The following is an 18,479-nucleotide window of genomic DNA, read 5'->3' as shown; positions in this document are numbered from 1 at the left end:
CAGGGAGCTTGCTTCTCTCTCCGCCTCTGCCTGCCTCTCTGCCTGCTTGTGTGCTCGCTCTCTCTCTCTTTCTGACAAATAAATAAATAAAATCTTAAAAAAAAAAAGGTTTGGAAGGAGCTTAAGCACGATTCCGAGAAAAAGAAGCAGATCGCCAAGAAAAAAAAGCATGAGTTTAGTAAAGTTTAGTAAAGTTCTTCAAAAGGTGAAATGAAACTATTTTAGGGATGCATATATGTCAGTGAAATTATAAATAATAGCAAGAAAGTGCTAAAGTCAGGATGGCAATTGCCTCTGTGAAGGAGGGGTGGTAGGCAAAGGCCACATATAGATCTCCAGGGTTCCCACAGTGTTCTTTTTCTGGACCTAAGTGATGGCTACTTTACAGAAAGTTATTGTACCTACTGTATACTGTTTGGTGTACTTTACTTTTTTGCATTATGGCCCATGATTAAAAAAAGAGAGAGCGCACTGTATATATTGCCATGGAAGAATTCTCCAGCTATACGTTGTGAAAAGATAGGGTATAGGAAAGTATAAAAGTGTACAGAATTTACTACTATTTGTGGACAGGAGTGGAGGGGGCGAGGCTTTAGAGGGACAGACAGCATGACCCAGACACCAAAACACTGGTTGTCTCTGGGCAGGAGAAACAGGAAGCCTAGGGACAGGGTCAGAAGACTTATTTACTCTAAGACCCTTTTGTTGTGTCTTTTGAATTTCATATCATGTGAATGCATTACCTTTTCAAAATAAGTAAATAAAAACGCCGAAGGGCAAAGTACTTTTCTAACAACGCTAACCATCCTTGTCCACAAGGGGCCGCTGTTCAATGGTTTTTTAACTAGTCCCTCACGGGGGGGGGGGGGAGGGGGGAGGGGGGGAGGGGGGGGAACCAGCAGGTTCCCTGCTCTTACCAGGAGGTGAGGAAGTGGTCATTCTTACTTTATTTTACACATCATGTTCCAGAAAAAAAAAAAAAAAATCAAAGAACAACAACAACAAAACACACAAGAACCCTCAATTCACAAATATGCACCCAAAATAAATAATATGCATATAAAATGGGATGAAAGAAGACAAAGTGGAGAGATCATAGGAATTCAGGGATGAGGTGTTTTTTGTTTTTGGTTTTGTTTTTAAGATTTTATTTATTTATTTGACAGAGAGAGACAGATCACAAGTAGGCAGAGAGGCAGGCAGAGAGGCAGATGTAGGGCTCGATCCCAGGACCCTGAGATCATGACCTGAGTAGAAGGCAGAGGCTTAACCCACTGAGCCACCCAGGCGCCCCTGTTTTTTTTTTTTTTTTAAATTTATTTTTTTTAGGGTTGAGTTTTTTTTAAAGAACAGCATTAAACATCTCCCCTGGAGTCAATGCACACATTAGATTCTAAAGTTTCTAGCATCTGATGCCAAAAAAGGGAAGTATGGTTAGTGACAAATTCAAAATCTTGCTTGGGAGACTATTAATACTAGAGGAAAAAAAAAATCTTCCTGGCGGTCTGTTAGAGACAATCCGTGAGGACCCTCGAGGTGTGCTTCCTGACTGGTTTTAATAACCAGAATAAATCATACAGCAGTTGTGACACCAAAACGACCTCACTCTCCCAGAGAAGTGTAAGATGCTTTAGGACTTCAGATGGGGGAAGTTTCATTCATGGTTAATCATGAATGAAAAAGAAAGTAAATATCCATGCTGCAGAAAACAGAAGAAGAAAAGCCGAAAGACCACGCTTTAAAAAAAATTCCCCGTCTGACACGCAAGACGGAGAGTGGCTGTCTTCACGCGGCTGGATTTTTCAAAATTTGTTTATTGCAGTGAATTCTTTTTGCTTCAGGTTGAGCTGATTGTGCTTCGAGCCACTAAGGAGTTAAATGCTGTCCTCTAAGTTCAAGGGGAAATTAGCCCTGCTCAAACACAGAGCTGGCTCACAGGACAGGGCTCTGGGCAGTATAAAGGCTAGGAATCAGCAGCCAGGAGACACAGTCTCCTTTGTGACAGGAGGTACAACAATCACAGAAATACTTTGGCAGTTATGGATTCATCTGACATTCCAAGGAAAAAAATAGCTGTCATTGGTGGTGGCTTGGTAAGACTCTATTTGGATACATTATTCCTGTTAGTGGTAATTATATTATTATTAGTCTTAATAATTATTATAAGTCGCTTGCACTAACTGTCCATCTTCTTGTGAAACTTCTCTGATATTTAAATACACCTATTTTAAATATGGTATTAGTGGTAATTTGCTCTTTTCTGTGAAAGGTATTTTTATTTCCATTAAATACAAAGGTGTCTGTTTTCCCTGGTCATTTTGGTTTAGCATTTCTTAAGAACAGAAATCAGGGCAAATTGAATTTGATGTATCTCCATGTTGGTTATGTTTTTAAAACAGAAATTAGTAGTCATTTTAATCCAAGCGTTTGCTTCCTTTGGTGAATACTCAGTTTATACTAATAATAAGAATAAAAGCGAATTCAAAATTGTTATGTAGGATGTTGGCTAGTTATTTATTTGGGTCATGGGGAATAGCACCTGTTTGGTGTCCTGACTTATTTGGGTGATCCCACAGAGCATGTTAGGTGGTGGAATGAGAGGCTCCCCTGTCACTGGGCACAAGAGACGAACTGCAGAGCCTTACCCCACACCTAGAAGATGTGGCAGGGGTCTCTTATCCACTGCCTTTGTTATCTTACCAAGCTGGTCTGTTTCATGTGGCGCTGCCCCAAGTAGACTATGTTTTAACCCCCTCAACAGAACTCTCTTATCTTGGAATAAAAAAGTATCACCATTGGTAAAAGCTTAACCATTTTGTTTTCGCCTTTGCTTTACCCATTTATAGGCTTTTAACTCCTAAGTATTCATTTATTCATTTACTCAACAAAAATTTCTTCTTCTTCTTTTGTTTTTTTCAACAAAAATTTCTTAAGAGCCTAGTACATGTCAGACACTGTTCAAGGCTGCATAGAAATTAGTGTAGTTCATACCACACATTTATTTATCAAGTCTATGCTAATTTTTGTCTTTTGTTCTGCCTTTCTTATGAGCTTTTCACCCAAAGCACTATGACAGTTCCTCTAACATTTCTGGTTTTAGATTTCAATTTGCTAACGAATGCTGTCACCTGCCATGTTGGTCAATGCTTGTGACATATGTTGTCATTTCTTTATACTGGGTCTCAGTCCAAGTCTTTCCTATAAAAATCTTGCAGGAAGTGAGATGTATGTATTCACCAAAATGTCACTGCGTGCCCACTATTTGCCAACACTGTTTTAGTTACTAGGAATACAGTGGTGAACATTCCTGGAAAGTGAAAGAGTGGAGAAGAAAACAAATAAATCATTTCAGTGAGAGATAGACATTGTAAAGAAATGCAAATAGGACGGGACTGCAGAAAGTCTTTGCGGGTATCTGTTTAGAGTCTGGTCAGGGACGGCCTCTCTAAGGGGAGTATATGACCAGAGACCTGAATAGAAGAAAGCAACCTTGTGAGGGGCTACAGAAAGTATTTCAGAGAGAGGAAATATCTAGAAGAGAAACCCTGAGGTGTTCAAGGAGCAGACAGAAAGGCAGAGAGAGTGAGGCTAGAGAAGAGGGGCTCCTGAGGAAGGTGAGCTGAGAGTCAGGTCCCCTCAGGTCTTACAGGGCAGGGCAAGAAGACTGGATTTCACCCTGAGCATGACGGGAAACCACGGGAGGACATTAGGCAGGAAAGTGAGCTGTGATTTTTTTTTTTTTTAAGATTTTATTTAATTTGACAGACAGAGATCACAGGTAGGAAGAGAGGCAGGCAGAGAGAGAGGAAGGGAAGCAGGTTCGCTGCTGAGCAGAGAGCCCGATGTGGGACTGGATCCCAGGACCCTGGGATCATGACCCGAGCCGAAGGCAGAGGCTTTAACCCACTGAGCCACCCGGGCGCCCGTGAGCTGTGATTTTGAAAAGATCCCTTGAGCTAGTGTGTGGAGAAGGAGTGGAAAATTTTAAGACAGGATAGACTAGTTAAGACACTGTTGTGTTTGTCCAAAACTCAGACTATGGGAGCAGCGGGGACATCTCTTAGAATGCCTCTTAGCAAAGGGGAGGTGACAAATACGTGATTGCATATATGATTTGGGGAGGCATAAAAATGTGGGCGTCACCCGTGGATTTCTTGCTGAGTAACACTTAAAGTCTCTGTCATATAACCACTTCATTATCTGAGCACATACCTGTGCTGGAACGTAGAAGATGTGCAGTAGAAGCAACTAAAATTCCAAGCACCTGGGTGGCTCAGTTGGTTAAGTGCCTGACTCTTGATTTTGTCTCAAGTCATGATCTCAGGGTTGTGAGATCCAGCCCTGAGTTGAGCTCTGTGCTGAGCGTGGAGCCTACTTAAGATTCTCACTCTCCTCCTCGTCCCCACTCACGCGCGCTCTCTCTCTCTCTCTCCAAACAAAACAAAACAAAACAAAACAAAACAAAACAAAACCAAAACCGAAAAAAACCCAAAACAAAAACTGACTAAAATTCCTCTGCAAAGGAATTCATCCACCTTATTGCAGAGGCTCAAGCCCAGGAATCGTGTTTGAGTCCCCTTTTCATTTTATGTGCAAACCTCCCTTCTTCTTTTACTCCACCTGTAAACCTTCGTGGCTCTACCTCCAACATCGGTGTCAACTCTGGCCATTACCACCACCCGTCCAGACCATCATCACCCCTCATCCACCTCCTGTGTGGTCCCCCAGCTTCCACTTTTATCCACAGACAGTCCATTCTCCACCTAGCAGCCGCAACCATCCTTCTAAAACCTAAGTCTGGTAACTATAACTCTTTGCCAATACCTCGTGATGGTTTCCCGTTGCAAATGAGACAAAATCCAACTCTTTACCGAAGGCCCCACTAGAACTGAGCCTGGCTACCTGCTTGGCTTCATCATTTCCCTGTTTGATGTTTTATTTTTTTAATATTATCCATCAGTACCAGAAATTACATACTTTATTTATTTTTGAATTTGAACCTATTAAATATCTACTCCAACTAGAACACAAGCTTGTATTTACCAATGTATTCCAGTGCCTAGAACCATGTCCAATATGACTTACTGTTATTATTTAGTTATATTTGATAGATGAATGAACGAGAGGGATGGAAAACTCTCTTAAGGACAGGATGAGAAGGAAATGTCGCAATAGACAAAACCTTGAATACTGAGCATATAATGAAACAAAATATTAAATAAAGCAATTCAAGAAGGTTAAATTAAAACACAGAGGATGAATTAATTTTCTCACTCAACTTCTTTCTTGTGTCTTTCTTTTCACCTTTCCCAATCTCTTCCTGCCAATGGGCCATATCCTAGTATCTTACACTGCCTAACGCATTAAAGGCTCTCCCCAGCCCCTAAAGGGAAAAATGCAACAGAATTGAGAACTTTTCCTTTGAAGTCCAAAGGAAGGCACCTGGGTGGTGCAGTCAGTTAAGTGTCCAACTCTTGATTTCAGGGTCAAGAGATCGATCCTGATCAGTGGGAAGTCAGGCTTCCCACTTAGTGTGGAGTCTGCTTGAGATTCTCTCTCCCTCTGTCCCTCCCACTCATTCTCATTCTCTTTCAAATAAATAAGAAAATCTCAAAAAAAAAAAAAAAAGGCCAAAGGATACAGTGAATTCACGTTATTTTTTTCAGTAGTAGCCTTGCCCACTGAAAAGTCACCCTAAGAATTTGTCCTTGCCCCACTGTAAGAGATCATCTGACCCCGTGATAGACCAATTAATTTCTTTTCTTTAAAGAAATTAATTTATTCTCAATTCAAGAAGGTCAGAAATCAACAGGTCAAGGAAGGAACTCTTACTGAGAAATGAAAGGTGACAGAAAAGAAATCACGATCTTAAGCTGGTCAAAGTTTAAAAAAAAAAAAAACACAACAACTTTAATCTGAATATTGAGAAAGATCACTGTATCAACTTAGACATTTTCCTCCTTGTGTGAAACACCGCTCCCCAAGCCCCCCGGCCAATGTCATTACAAAAGGGTCATTTCAGCCTGTGAAGACCTCTTCTCTCCTGGAAATGTCCACAAAGTTGTTGGCCTTTATCACATGCTGTGTCCTATAAAAGTTATTCATATGCATGGTTTATTTGCCCATAAAATATATTTTATTTTCTAAATCTTGAGATTGTTTTATCTTTGGGTCCCGCTCCCTTCCCTTTTATAAAGGTTATCTCAGTGCCTTATACTGTCAAACACACTAACATATTTTGTGTGCGTGAGTTTGCTTTCAGAAATGGGGAATCGTGCGCTTACAAGTTGTGGGCAATTAAAAGAAAGACAATGTTTTCCACCAGAATGGTGTCATAAGGAATGTAGTCCTTGCAGGATGATATTGAAAACAGATTTGAAAAGCAACCACTCCCTTTCAGGCTGGAAGAAAGTCTACGGGGGTAGCTTTCTGATTCTGTAGGCTCCGGTGGTGGAGGGAGGCGGGGAGGAAAACGGCCACATTAGTGCTCTTACTCTGTGTTAGTGATCTCTTTCCTGTTTTTACAAAGTGACAAGCCAGTGAAGTCAAAAGAAAGTCTAACTAACCTGTCTGGTATCTGAAGCTATGTTCATACTCAGGTCCGTGGTTTTCAGAAATGCTGCTTCTGCTGACTGTTTGCAGTATTTACCTGTGGGGTAGAAACGAGCAGAGTCATGAGACACTTTCAGCAACAGCTACAGTTCCTTGAGCCCTCATGTTTGGGGGGAAGCCAAGAGCTTTAGCTGGAAGAGCTATTGAGGATTCCAGGCTCAGCTGTAGCCTGCTGTCCAAGCACACGTTCAAAGAGGTATCGTAGGGTAGCCTTGAAGCCTTTCTTCTGTCTCCCTGCCCACAAGCAGCCCCACTACACAGTGTTTGGTGATCCGTCATCCCTGGGTTCGACCAGCAAAATTCTCCTTGGAAAAGTATTGAGAGGGTGAAGTCATTCAAACCATCAGAATGAGGAGACACATTTGTGATCCGTATGACTTGGTGTCCATAATCGTGCCGTCTCCTAGGATTCGAGTCAGGTTAGTGACCTCTGTTCATGAAATTGCCTTTGAAGCAACTTCATCTTGACTCTAGGAGAGTGTGTCACAGGCATATTCGCTGGAGTCTCTTGCGGGTTTATAGGGTCAGAGTGGTCTTGATGCTGGGCTGGCTCTAGACTGTGTTCCGTCCTGGGTTCCTAGGATCTCTCCACCTCACCGCTCACACTCTACTCACCTGAATGGGACAAAGCAGCTTCTGATAGTGAGGGTAAGGCATCAGCTGGAAGCCCAGAAAATCCCTCAGAACACCAGATCGCTGTGTCTTTTAACTCTAAAATTCGACTGCTTCCTTTTCACACTTCGTATCCACTCATCTCTAGCTTTGTTCTAATCTAGCCGTTATAAAAACAGAAATCAAATATCACCCAGAATTTTCCCTTCTGCCAAAGTCCATATCCTAGACACACAGAAACCATCGAACGTTTTATAGTCTTGGGTCAAGGCCTCTATTTCATTCTTCTGCAAATAATATTATTATTTTATTGATAAGAAAGTAAATTAAACTCTGTTCACTCCACTCTTGATTTCCACTCCCCAGACGCTGAGCCCTGTATGTGAGAAACACTCGCTTCACTTCTGCACTAGTATGGAGGACCTTCTGCCAACAGAAGGGGAGTGGGTTTCTCTGTGGCTGTAGAGGTCATCCTGAATTTGCTCCAGGCTAAGGACGAGTCTTGGTCCCATGCTCTCGTTCTCCTCAATCTCTTGTGTAGCTTTCCTTGTGCTCTGATCCGACTCATCAGAGGAATTTATTCTAGCCGTCTCCCTTCTCATTCAGCCGAATCTCTGCCGCTTTGGGAGGTTCGACTGACGCCTTGAGATTTTTTTGCGACCCAGACAGATCGGTAAGGTGTCTTGTAAATCCGGCTGTTACCTGTGTGATACAGAGAACTCACCCTTCAGAGCCTGCTTCATGTACTGCCTTGTGAGCCGCACCAGAGATGAAACCAGGACCTTGAGGCAGCTCAAAACTTAACTGCCTGTTTTTCTTTCCTTGTCATTTGGCCCCAGATATGGTCAGTCAGTCAGTCCATATCCACGCGTGCGTCTGCCCATGAATCTGTCCACTCAAAGAGGCCAGCTACCCCTGTCTTGAAGCTGGTCTCAGGGAGGCATTGGCTTGAGACAAACAACTGTCCTTCAAAATAAAACAAAATGCAATGAAGAATCTTTAACACGGTCTCTCAGAAACACCCGGTCTGGAGGCTGTTCAAAACTCACAGCAAAACTGTAAAAAGAACTCGTCCCGCGCACCCTCGGTTTCTCCCACCTGCTTTGCAGCTCTTCCAAAAACCAACCCAGAGATCAGACCCACTCCTCCAGCCCTCGAGGCTGGCAGCCTCCTCTCCCCAGCTCGTTTGTTTGCCTGCCTCCTCTCCTCTCTGTCCGCGTTCGTTCTGCTGTTCTCTTTATTTCCGCCTGGTGCTGGGGCTCAGCCGCCGCCGGGGCACCATTTCATTACTGCAGTCCAAAAAATTACATATTAAATATAATTAAATTAAATTAAAATAAAATAACTTCAATGTCCAAATATAAGGGCATTGCAGACAATGAACGGTAATGCGATTGTTTCGTGTTCTGATTTAAAATATTTTCTGACATGGAAATATATTCACAGAATCCTATTTATTTTTTAAAACAAAATCACAAAATAAAATATACGACATGGTGCCATTTTTAAAAGAAGTATTATATATTTATATATAATACTTTATATATATAATATATACCCATATATGATTATATATGGATATATAATATATATCCATAAATATCCAATAATTTATATCCATAGAAAATTTTAACATTGTAAGATTGTGGAGCATTACTTTTTTCCTTCATGTTTATCTAATTTTCTATTTTTTTAATTAAAAAATGCTGGGTTCTTACTAAGTATCAGGTATTATGGTTTGGACTAGAAATAGATAGAGTGATAAAATATAAGTCTTAGAAAAATTATTATTCTCAGGGCACTTACAGCCTGTGGGAAAGTCAGACAGGAATGTAATAATTCAGTTCTTTGTAGAAGGTATCAAAACACATATATCCATACACACATCTGTGGAATTACAGAAGAAAAGGCAAATATGTCTTTTGGAGGAAGAGAGGTATCAAGAAGAATTGTACTGAGGGGCGCCTGAGTGGCTCAGTGGGTTGAGCCTCTGCCTTCGGCTCGGGTCGTGATCCCGGCATCCTGGGATCGAGCCCCACATCGGGCTCTCTGCTCAGCGGGGAGCCTGCTTCCTCCTCTCTCTCTGCTTGCCTCTCTGCCTACCTGTGATCTCTGTCTGTCAAATGAATAAATAAAATATTTAAAAAAGAAAAAAAAAAGAAGAATTGTACTGAAAACATGAGTCTTTTTTTCTTTTAGAGATTTTCTTTATTTATTTGACAGAGAAAGGTCACAAGCAGGCAGAGAGGCAGGCAGAGAGAGAGGGGGAAGCAGGCTCCCCACCGAGCAGAGAGCCCGATGTGGGGCTTGATCCCAGGACCCTGGGATCATGACCTGAGCTGAAGGCAGAGGCTTTAACCCACTGAGCCACCCAGGCGCCTGAGAATATGAGTCTTAAAAGAAGACATAACCTTTTCCAGATGGAGAAAGCAGGAAAGGATTGTTCAGGCAAAGGGAACATTGTATTGAAAGGCATCTAAAGTGTAAAAATGAGTGGTATATTCAGGAAATAAGCAGTGACTTCGGTATGCCTGTTACAGATAGGGAATGGCAAAGAATGAACTGAATGAAAAGAGAGGTTGGGGTCACATATAAGGATCTTTTAGGTCATATTGAAAATTTGGTACTTTCCCCCGCAGATTTCTGTGGAGAAAATAAAGGACTATAAGACAGAAAATGCATTCTCTCATTTTTGTTTCCGGAGACACCCAGTCTATGGAGAGTGGCGTGGATAGGTAGAGACTGGGAAGCCGATGCCATCGTTCAGGTGAAAGGTCGTGAGAGCCCTGAAAAGGGAATGGAGGGTAGGGTAGGGCGTCTGTTTTGAGAGAGGCTCAAGGGAACCAACAAGACTTGTTGTCTAATTCAATGTATATTGGCAAGTAGAACGGGATGTTAAGCATTCCCTGAAGTGTCCTGGTTGGGTGAACTAGTAGGCAGCGCTGCCAGACTCTAAGCTATGCAATCCAGAAGGAGGAGGAGGAGGTTTGAAGTTTGAGGGAGGGGAATAAGTTGGATTTGAGGCACATTGAGATGGAGAAACCTGTAAGACCCCCCAGGTAGAAAGAGGTTTGCTAGTCAGAGATGAGTTCACGAGATGGATCAAGGCTGGAGAAAAAGTCCCAAGAACCCCCACAGAAAGCATCATGAAGGGAGGAGGGTTGAGACTGCTGCTTGCCCTCAAAGACCAAGTCCAGGTGATACAAGCTGGCATATTCAGGGTAAGGTTTGAATATACAAACTCAGAACATATGCAATTCTAGCAGATGGAATCATTACTAACAAAGTGTGAAGACATTTTTATGTGCTTATTTCATGGAAAGTGCAGTTAACATTCTGGTTCTTTTCATTCCATTCATATGTTCAAAGATCAAATTCTTGAGAAATCAAAATATAGTTGGATGAGTGGGAGGTATAAACAGGCTTTTCTGTTTGGGGACAAACTCAGAAAAGCCTAGGAATCTTAGGGAGAGTTTTATACACTTCATAAAGTCAAAAGGAGTTGACACGTGTTTGACATACTATCGGGTTAATTTCAAACACATTATAATCATGAGGCATAAAATGCATGACATTTTTATAGTTGCAGTGCCCCTTCCTACTAGGACCAGCATTTATAAATTAAAAGGTACAGTTTTCTCATTATCATTGGACACCTGAATGATCATTGCTGGAGAGGTCACATGGGAACCCACAGAAATTTGGCAAATCCTCTTGATAAAAGCAGGCTGCCCGTGGGGCACCTGGATGGTTTGGTGTTAAGCTTCTGCCTTTGGTTCAGGTCTTAATCCCTGGGTCCTGGGATAGAGCCCTGAGACCAGCTTCCTGCTCATCGGGGAATCTGCTTCTCCCTCTCCCTCTATACCACTCCCTCTCCCTCCCCACGGCTCCTGTGCTCACTCTCTGTGTCACTTAAACAAATAAATAAAATATTTAAAAAAAAAAAGGCAGGCCATCGAAACACTGGAGCATTTACATAGAAGAAGTTTTCAAACAATGTTCTAAATGGTAAGTTAGGTGCCCATAGAGCAGACCAGGGTGGGGTCAACCAAAACCCATGACTTACAGAGAAGGAAGTAAGAGGAGACATGAAAAGAAGGCAGAAAAACAGAACAACTGGGTCAAACCGGAATTATGTAACCGAGGAATCTCCTCAGAGCTCTGCTTATGCACAAACAGGCTAGACTAGTTGTTACTAAAGCTTTCAATTTGCAGGGACACCTGGGTGGCTCAGTGGGTTAAGCCTCTGCCTTCAGCTCGGGTCATGATCTCAGGGTCCTGGGATCGAGCCCCGCATCGGGCTCTCTGCTGGGCAGGGAGCCTGCTTCCCCCTCTCTCTGCCTGCCTCTCTGCCTCCTTGTGATCTCTGTCTGTCAAATAAATAAATGAATAAAATCTTTAAAAAGGAAGCTTTTAATTTGCAGATTATTCTATGATCAAAACAATCTACTCTTGTGGACTTCGGATGCCTCAGAACAAATAGACGTTTCATCATTGCCCGTGAACTTGAGAGAGCTGTCCTACCCCTGTCAAGGCAGAACTCCCAGAACGCCCATCACAGAAAGTGCGGATTGTTCCCAAGGGTCCAGCCCTGTCCCATTTCCTCTCTCCCCTCACCACCCTCATCTCTGGTTATGCTCAGAAGCCGGCTGAGCCTTAACGGAGAGTTTGTGGTGGGCTCGCCGTGGTGTACGCACGTTTTCCTTCCCGTTTGTATCTTCATGTCTAATAAGCCTTCCTACTGAGCAGACCGTCCCCATGAAGCACATTTTGTAGAAAGCGAGGAGGGGAAATAAAAGTAAAGTGGGAAAAGCACTTCATTAGCCATGTTACTAATCCTTCTGGTTGGACCATTATGCTATCTACCGGTATGCTTTTCTTTTATTTTAGTCCAACTTTAGTTACACAGAATTGGAATTACAATCTTTGTGTTGTTGTTTTAAAGATTTTATTTACTTATTTGTGATAGAGAGAGAGAGAGAACACAAGCAGGGGGACCAGCAGGCAGAGGGAGAAGCAGGCTTCTCACCGAGCAAGGAGCCCAATACGGCCCTCGATCCCAGGACCCTGGGATCATGACCTGAGCTGAAGACAGACGCTTAACCGACTGAGCCACCCAGGCGCCCCTGGAATTATAATCTTTATTTCAGAACAAACTCTGAACATATCGTGGTCTTGGAGAAGACTTTTATTGACTTTTTAAAATGAATATTAAAAAGCCGCATCAGTAACTGAACTTGCCACTCAACCCTAGAATCAGCACATCGCTGGTGACTTGTATTAACCTTTGTTTTCCCTCACCCATTGTAAGCATATGAGCCTGGAATCTTGTGTTTATCATTCTCTTGCATATGTGCGTGTGTGTGTTTTATGTATAGACGATATATTTATCTCATACATGTACATGTAAATAATATACATACTCCTAAAAATTATGTAGATACATGTATCTGGGATTCAGCTTTACTCATCCTTATTTTGTCAGAGTATCATGCAGGATGAAGTCATCTGGGACTTAACTCTTTTCATTTATAGCATTACTAAAATATTCATATCTTTGCCTTTTGTTGTGTGAATACACCGTAATTGATTTGTTCACTCCTCCCTGATGGCCGTTTGGGCTGTTTCCAGTGTTTCTGTTTGTCTGTTATGAAAAGTGCTCTTCTGAACATTCTGCCATGTGTCTCCCGAGCACATGCCCTGAGGAGACAAGGCAGATTTGCCAGAGATGTGGTTGACGAGGTCTTTGCTAGTGGTGCGCAAGAGCTGCTCCTGGCCCTCATTCTCTCCAGCACTTGATTTTTCAAGAACCAAGATCATATTTAACCTTACTTCCAAATTACTTCATGTAGCTTTATTCCAACATTCCTGACCCTGCGGGTCTCCTGATCAGTATCCCTCCCCGTCCCGCTCCCCACCATGAGAGGAGCCCTGAGTGTTACAGGCTGTGGCAGAAAGGGGGAGCTTCTGAAGCCTCTCTCCTTTCCTAAATGGAGACTGACTCCACTCAGCCTTTAATTGCTTCCTTAATTGTTTCCTAAATGCCACAGAACAATTTAGCCTTTGGAAGAGATTAATTTTATTGTATCAATTTCACCGTAACCTTTCAGTTTCCTTTTCCGTAAAGCCAACTGGCTAGTGCTATTGCCTTTATTAGATATTCTTTAACACACACATGGAAGGAATGTAGATAGACTGGCAAGTTTTCATGAATCAAAAGAAGCAGAGAAGGAAGAAAGAGATTTAAGATGTTTGTGTTTACCAGGAGGAAATCCTCTGTGGTTGAAATCAAAGGAGCTGTGATTAGTGAAACATAAAAGGGTCCAGGGCTGTGCTGGAAAAGAGTGAGAAGTGATGGAAAAGCTGTTGAGACACACAGTATTCTGTGCCGGGCACCAAGTCATGCTGTTGGTTGAGACGGCTTGACCCCTGTTGGGAAGGTGATGCCAGCAATCAGAGAGGAAGTCATTTCAGATTAAGGAATTGAAAGCAACCAGATGGAGGGATTAAAAGGAATGCAATTTGCCATGATCTCTTCTGACACATCAATTCTAACCGTTAATGAGCTCATAATTTCAGGAGTGGCTGCACAGGGTGAACTGGTTTATTTATTATGATTTTTGTTTAGAGCAGTTTTAGGTTCACAGCGAAATCAAGGGGAAGGTATAGAGATTTTCCAATATCTCCACCTCCCACACATAGTAGCCTCCCCTATTATCAACATCTTCCCCCAGAGTGGGATATTTTGTGCAAGTGATGACCCTACATGGACACGTCGCCCCTCAAAGTCCGTAGTGTACATTGAGCTGCATTCTGTGTATTTGGACAAATGCATGGTGACATGAAGGTACCATTAGGGTGTCATACAGAGTATGATCCGTTTGTCCATCCCCCACCCCAACCCTGGCGTATTTCTTTTAACAAAACAATTGAACATGGATTTCTTGGTTGGCCTTACATAATATTAAAAATATGTATTGCTTTGCAAAAATTAAATTTGAAACCTTTCCACATACTTCATGGTTTAAAGAGGGACTAAGTTCTTAAAATAACTATCATCAGTCTACAGAAACAGAATGATAGGAACAAAGTTTGGTGGCCACAGTATCAGTGAATGGTGAGAGGAGCTCATGCTTGAATCACTGGATTATTTAAAAAACAAAAAACCCAAGAGAAACCAAACAAAACACAAACATAGGTGCTCGATGTCAAGGCGCCTTGGAGCAGAGCAGTAAAAACTGGAGGAAATAGAAGAGGAATTGGGTCTGCCTGTGCCTACACCTGGCCTGACCAATAGGCCCTAAACTCTGACCAAGTGCACGGCCCCCTCCTCAGCCCCCACATATACCAGGGAGCTGCTGAGAACCTCTGAGGCCTCCCACCTCCCAGATGTGCCCCCAGCTAGCTCTGTGAGTTTTCTCTCCCATGTCTCACTGCTACCTTCCCTTCCAAAGCCATCCTCCCTCTTGTTGCCATCGGTCAACCCCTGAGCCACTTCCCCTAAGTCCTGAAGACTTCCGCACATTTACCTCATCTTTTATCTATACCCCAACACTGCCATCACCCTTAGTGATGATCAAAGTTGACATTGTTGACCCACATGAATCTCTAGCCCCTTGTCCTTGACCTGCATGCTTCCAGTATCTTCCATTTCCACCAGACTTCAGCCTCCAAGTCCCATGACCCATGTTGGGGTTGGACCTTATCATCCCACAGAACTGCCCCATCTAATGTAATAGAGCTGGACCTCAGACTCTGATTAAAAACCTCCTAATTCCCTCCCTCAGTTGCTGGCGCTACAACTGCTCTTCACGGGGGCCGCCTACTTCTCCCTGTTCAGAAGCCTTCCTCTGTCTTCCTTCCACTTCATCCAACTTGGTGTTATTGTCCCTCAAGCCACCTAAAATCTTCAAGTCCTTGCTTTCCAACCCATCCACATGGCCAAAACCCACCCTGCTTGGTTTCAATCCTCTGTAGAGAAATCCAAGCAGCCCAATGCTGTAAGAAAAAATATAACCTAACCTCACATCTCGGTGTCACTATAAATTCATAGTCTTCACCTTCAACTGTATCTTCAATGGTATTCAGACACACTTCTAATTTATTGATGAAGAGCTCATGTTCTGGAACCAGACCGGATCCACTTGAATCTCCACCCCAACTCCAGCCCTCACTAGCTGTGTTGTCTTAGGTAAGATACTTCACCTCTCTGTGCCTCAGTGACAGTGCCTGTAGGACAAGAAAACAGCAGTACCTCCTTCATAAGGCTGAAAAGATGAAGTCGAGTAGAGTGCTGAACATAACAACCACTTCGTGGCTATCGTGCATGAGTGTTATTATTTCCTAAACGCCATCTCTCTGTTTCCTTCTTTCTAGTCGATACTGTCAATCTTTGTCATGTGCTCCTTCTACTTACAACCCTCCTCTTGACTCACCCACCCTTATTTGGCACATTCTTTCAGTCTCAGTTTATAGTTTGTTTTTTTCCAGGAAGTCATACCCCATCCCATTCCACATCCCTAACCGGGCTTGAGGGTTCGTTTTCATACTGCTGATCATGTGGTGTTATGATCAAGTCTAATCCTCTTGAGAAGCCTGCGTTTAACTTGCTGTCTGTTGTATCTCTAGCACTTAGCACAGGGACGGTACATAGGAAAAAATTAATGTATATGTCTATTAAATGTAAATATACAAATAATATTAGAAAAAATGAAGACCTAGACAGGACCGTGAACTCCCTGAGGGCCGCTATTTTCTCTGGACCACTTTTAATGCCTAGCAAGGAATCTTGTAATACTTGGGAATCAATAAATATTTGTCAAGTAATAATTTTTCTGTATCTCTTGAGAGTTGTTTTTAAATTTCCAAAAGGATTCTTAGTCTTTATCAACTTGCTTTCCCTCTACATGTCAAAATAGTCTCACTCTAAAAGCTCAACTCAAAAGTAATGTTTTCCAGGAAGCTTGTTTTACCAATCCCTTTGTTCTGGCTACCTGTTGCTATGTAACAAACCACTCCAAAACCTAGTGGCCTAAAACAACACTCTATCCCTATGCCTTGTGTTTCTGAGGATGGTCTGTCATCTGGCTGCCATCATCAGAGAGCTTGACCAGGCTGAATGTCCAAGATGGCAGACTCCCATGGAGGTACTTGCTGTGGGATGTTGGCGAGTAAAGAACTCAGAACGGCTACAAGTGGCCTGTCCCTGTGGTTTGGGTTTTTCATTATGTGACAGCTTCCTGATTTTTAATTTTCCCGTGATCACTGGCTTCCAAAAGGCAGGAAGCGGAAGTAGTTTTCAGGGAGTCAAAAGTCCTAGGTGGATTTTCACCTGTACAGGGGGTCAACACCCCTAAGCCCCATGTTGTTCAAGAGTCAACTATAATTACTATTAAAGTATATGTAAAAGATTTTTATTTATTTGAGAGAGAGAGAGGGAGCGCAAGTAAGAGGGAGGGGCAGAGGGACAAGTCTACTCCCCGCTGAGCATGGATACCAGGACCCTGAGATCATGACCTGAGCCAAAGTCATATGCTTAACTAACTGAGACACCAGGTGCCCCAGTATATGTAAATGTTTAATGATTAAATTCATTATGTATTTTTTAACCACCCATATTAAAAATTTAAGTAACGCTGGAGATCTGCAAAATTATTACGTAAAAAGTGGGCCTTTATACTCAAAAGTGGCTTGCTAAGTAAGTATTGATTGGCTTATCTGTTTGTCTCTTCTTAACTGAATTAGGTGTCATTGAGCCCAAGGACTTAGCTGGATAACCTTTAATCTTTAGATTTATAAAGTTTAGTAGATTAAATCATACATCATAAATGGTCAATAAATTTTGACTTGGTTTCATTACAAATTTTATTTAACAATGTAATCTCTCATTCATTTCTACATTTGACAAATACTGATCAGGTACTTATTATGTTGCAGACACATAGAGGCTAGGGATCAAATGGTAAGCAAACCAGTTTGCAGCCCACTGGGGTAGACAGATATTGACCACACAATCACCTTACAGATGTGAAATTTCAATCGGGATAAGCTCTTGGTATTATTTTCTGGGGGCTGCCGTAACAAAGTATCACAAACCAAGCTGCTTAAAGAACAGATTGTTATAACCTCACAGTCCTAGAGGCTAGAAGTTCAAGATCAAAGCGTCGCCATATCGGTCCCTCTTGAGGACTGTGAGAGAGGGATGTGTTCCAGGCCTCTCTCCTGGGCTTATAGAGGCCCAGCTTCTTCCCATGTCTCTTAATATCATCTTCCCTCTCTGATGTCAATGTCCAAATTCCCTTTATAGAAGGACACCAGTTGGGTTAGGGCCAATCCTAATGACCTAATTTTAACTCAATTATCTCTGTAAAGACCCTCTCTTCAAAGAAGTCATACCCTAAGGTACCAGGGTAGGACTGCACAATGTGAGCTCGGGGGTACACAAGTCAACCCCCAACATTTTTCAAAGGAAAAGCGTGTAGCCCTCAAGGAACTCAAGGAAGACTTCCTTGGGGAAGAGATCCAAATAGCCAGTCAGTATATGAAAAAGAGGTTAACCTTTTTAGCAATCAGTCATGTGCAAATTAAAACCACACACATTCCTATTTTACCTGTCTACCGCAAGATTTAAAAGTTTGAGAACGCCAAGTGCTGACAAAGATAGATTCTTGGAAGCTGCTGGTAAGAAAACATGTTGATACAAAATTTCGAAACACGTTGACATAATAAATGTGAAGATACATAAACCTTTGACCAGGGATAAAGCTTCCATGTATAAAAACCTAGAGAAAAATTACACAGGTGTGTACTAGGATACAGGTACAAAAATATTCTTTGCAGCATTGCTTTTTATTTATTTTTGAGAAAGAGAGAGAGAGAGACAGTGAGTGAGCAGGGGAAGGGGCAGAAGAGAGGGAGAGGGAGAACCTTAAGCAGGCTCCATGCACAGGGTAGAACCCAACTCTGGGATCAACTCAAGACCCTGAGATCATGACCTGAGCTGAGATCAAGAGTCGGAAGTTTAACTGACAGAGACACACAGGCACCCCTGCAGCTTTGTTTTGTTTTGTTTTGTTTTTAATTTAAAATCAATTAACATATAGTATATTATTAGTTCCAGAGGTAGAGGTCAGTGATTCATCATTTGCATATAACACCCAGTGCTCATTCCATCAAGTGCCCTCCTTAATGCCCATTACCCACTTTGTTCCCTCACCCACCTCCTGTCCAGCAACCCTCAGGTTGTTTCCTATAGT

At 42.4% G+C, this 18,479-nt stretch overlaps 1 protein-coding gene across 2 annotated transcripts in view; it reads left to right on the top strand.

Annotated features, from left to right (window-relative positions):
• The first annotated feature begins 1,971 nt into the window (after positions 1-1,971).
• The window catches only part of KMO (kynurenine 3-monooxygenase), a 46,578-nt gene continuing 30,070 nt past the window's right edge, over positions 1,972-18,479 (top strand). For both annotated transcript variants that reach the window (XR_013967984.1, XM_080824046.1), the window contains exon 1: positions 1,972-2,093. Coding sequence is in view for 1 of the 2 variants with exons in the window: in XM_080824046.1 (XP_080680172.1) it covers positions 2,040-2,093 (54 nt within the window). In the remaining variant the exon portion in view is untranslated. The remainder of the gene's footprint in view (positions 2,094-18,479) is intronic.

Source organism: Martes martes (assembly GCF_963455335.1).
Source record: "Martes martes genome assembly, chromosome: 15".
NCBI lineage: Eukaryota > Metazoa > Chordata > Mammalia > Carnivora > Mustelidae > Martes > Martes martes.
Note: the sequence above shows the minus strand (reverse complement) of the source record. Positions and strands in the feature narration are given on the sequence as shown.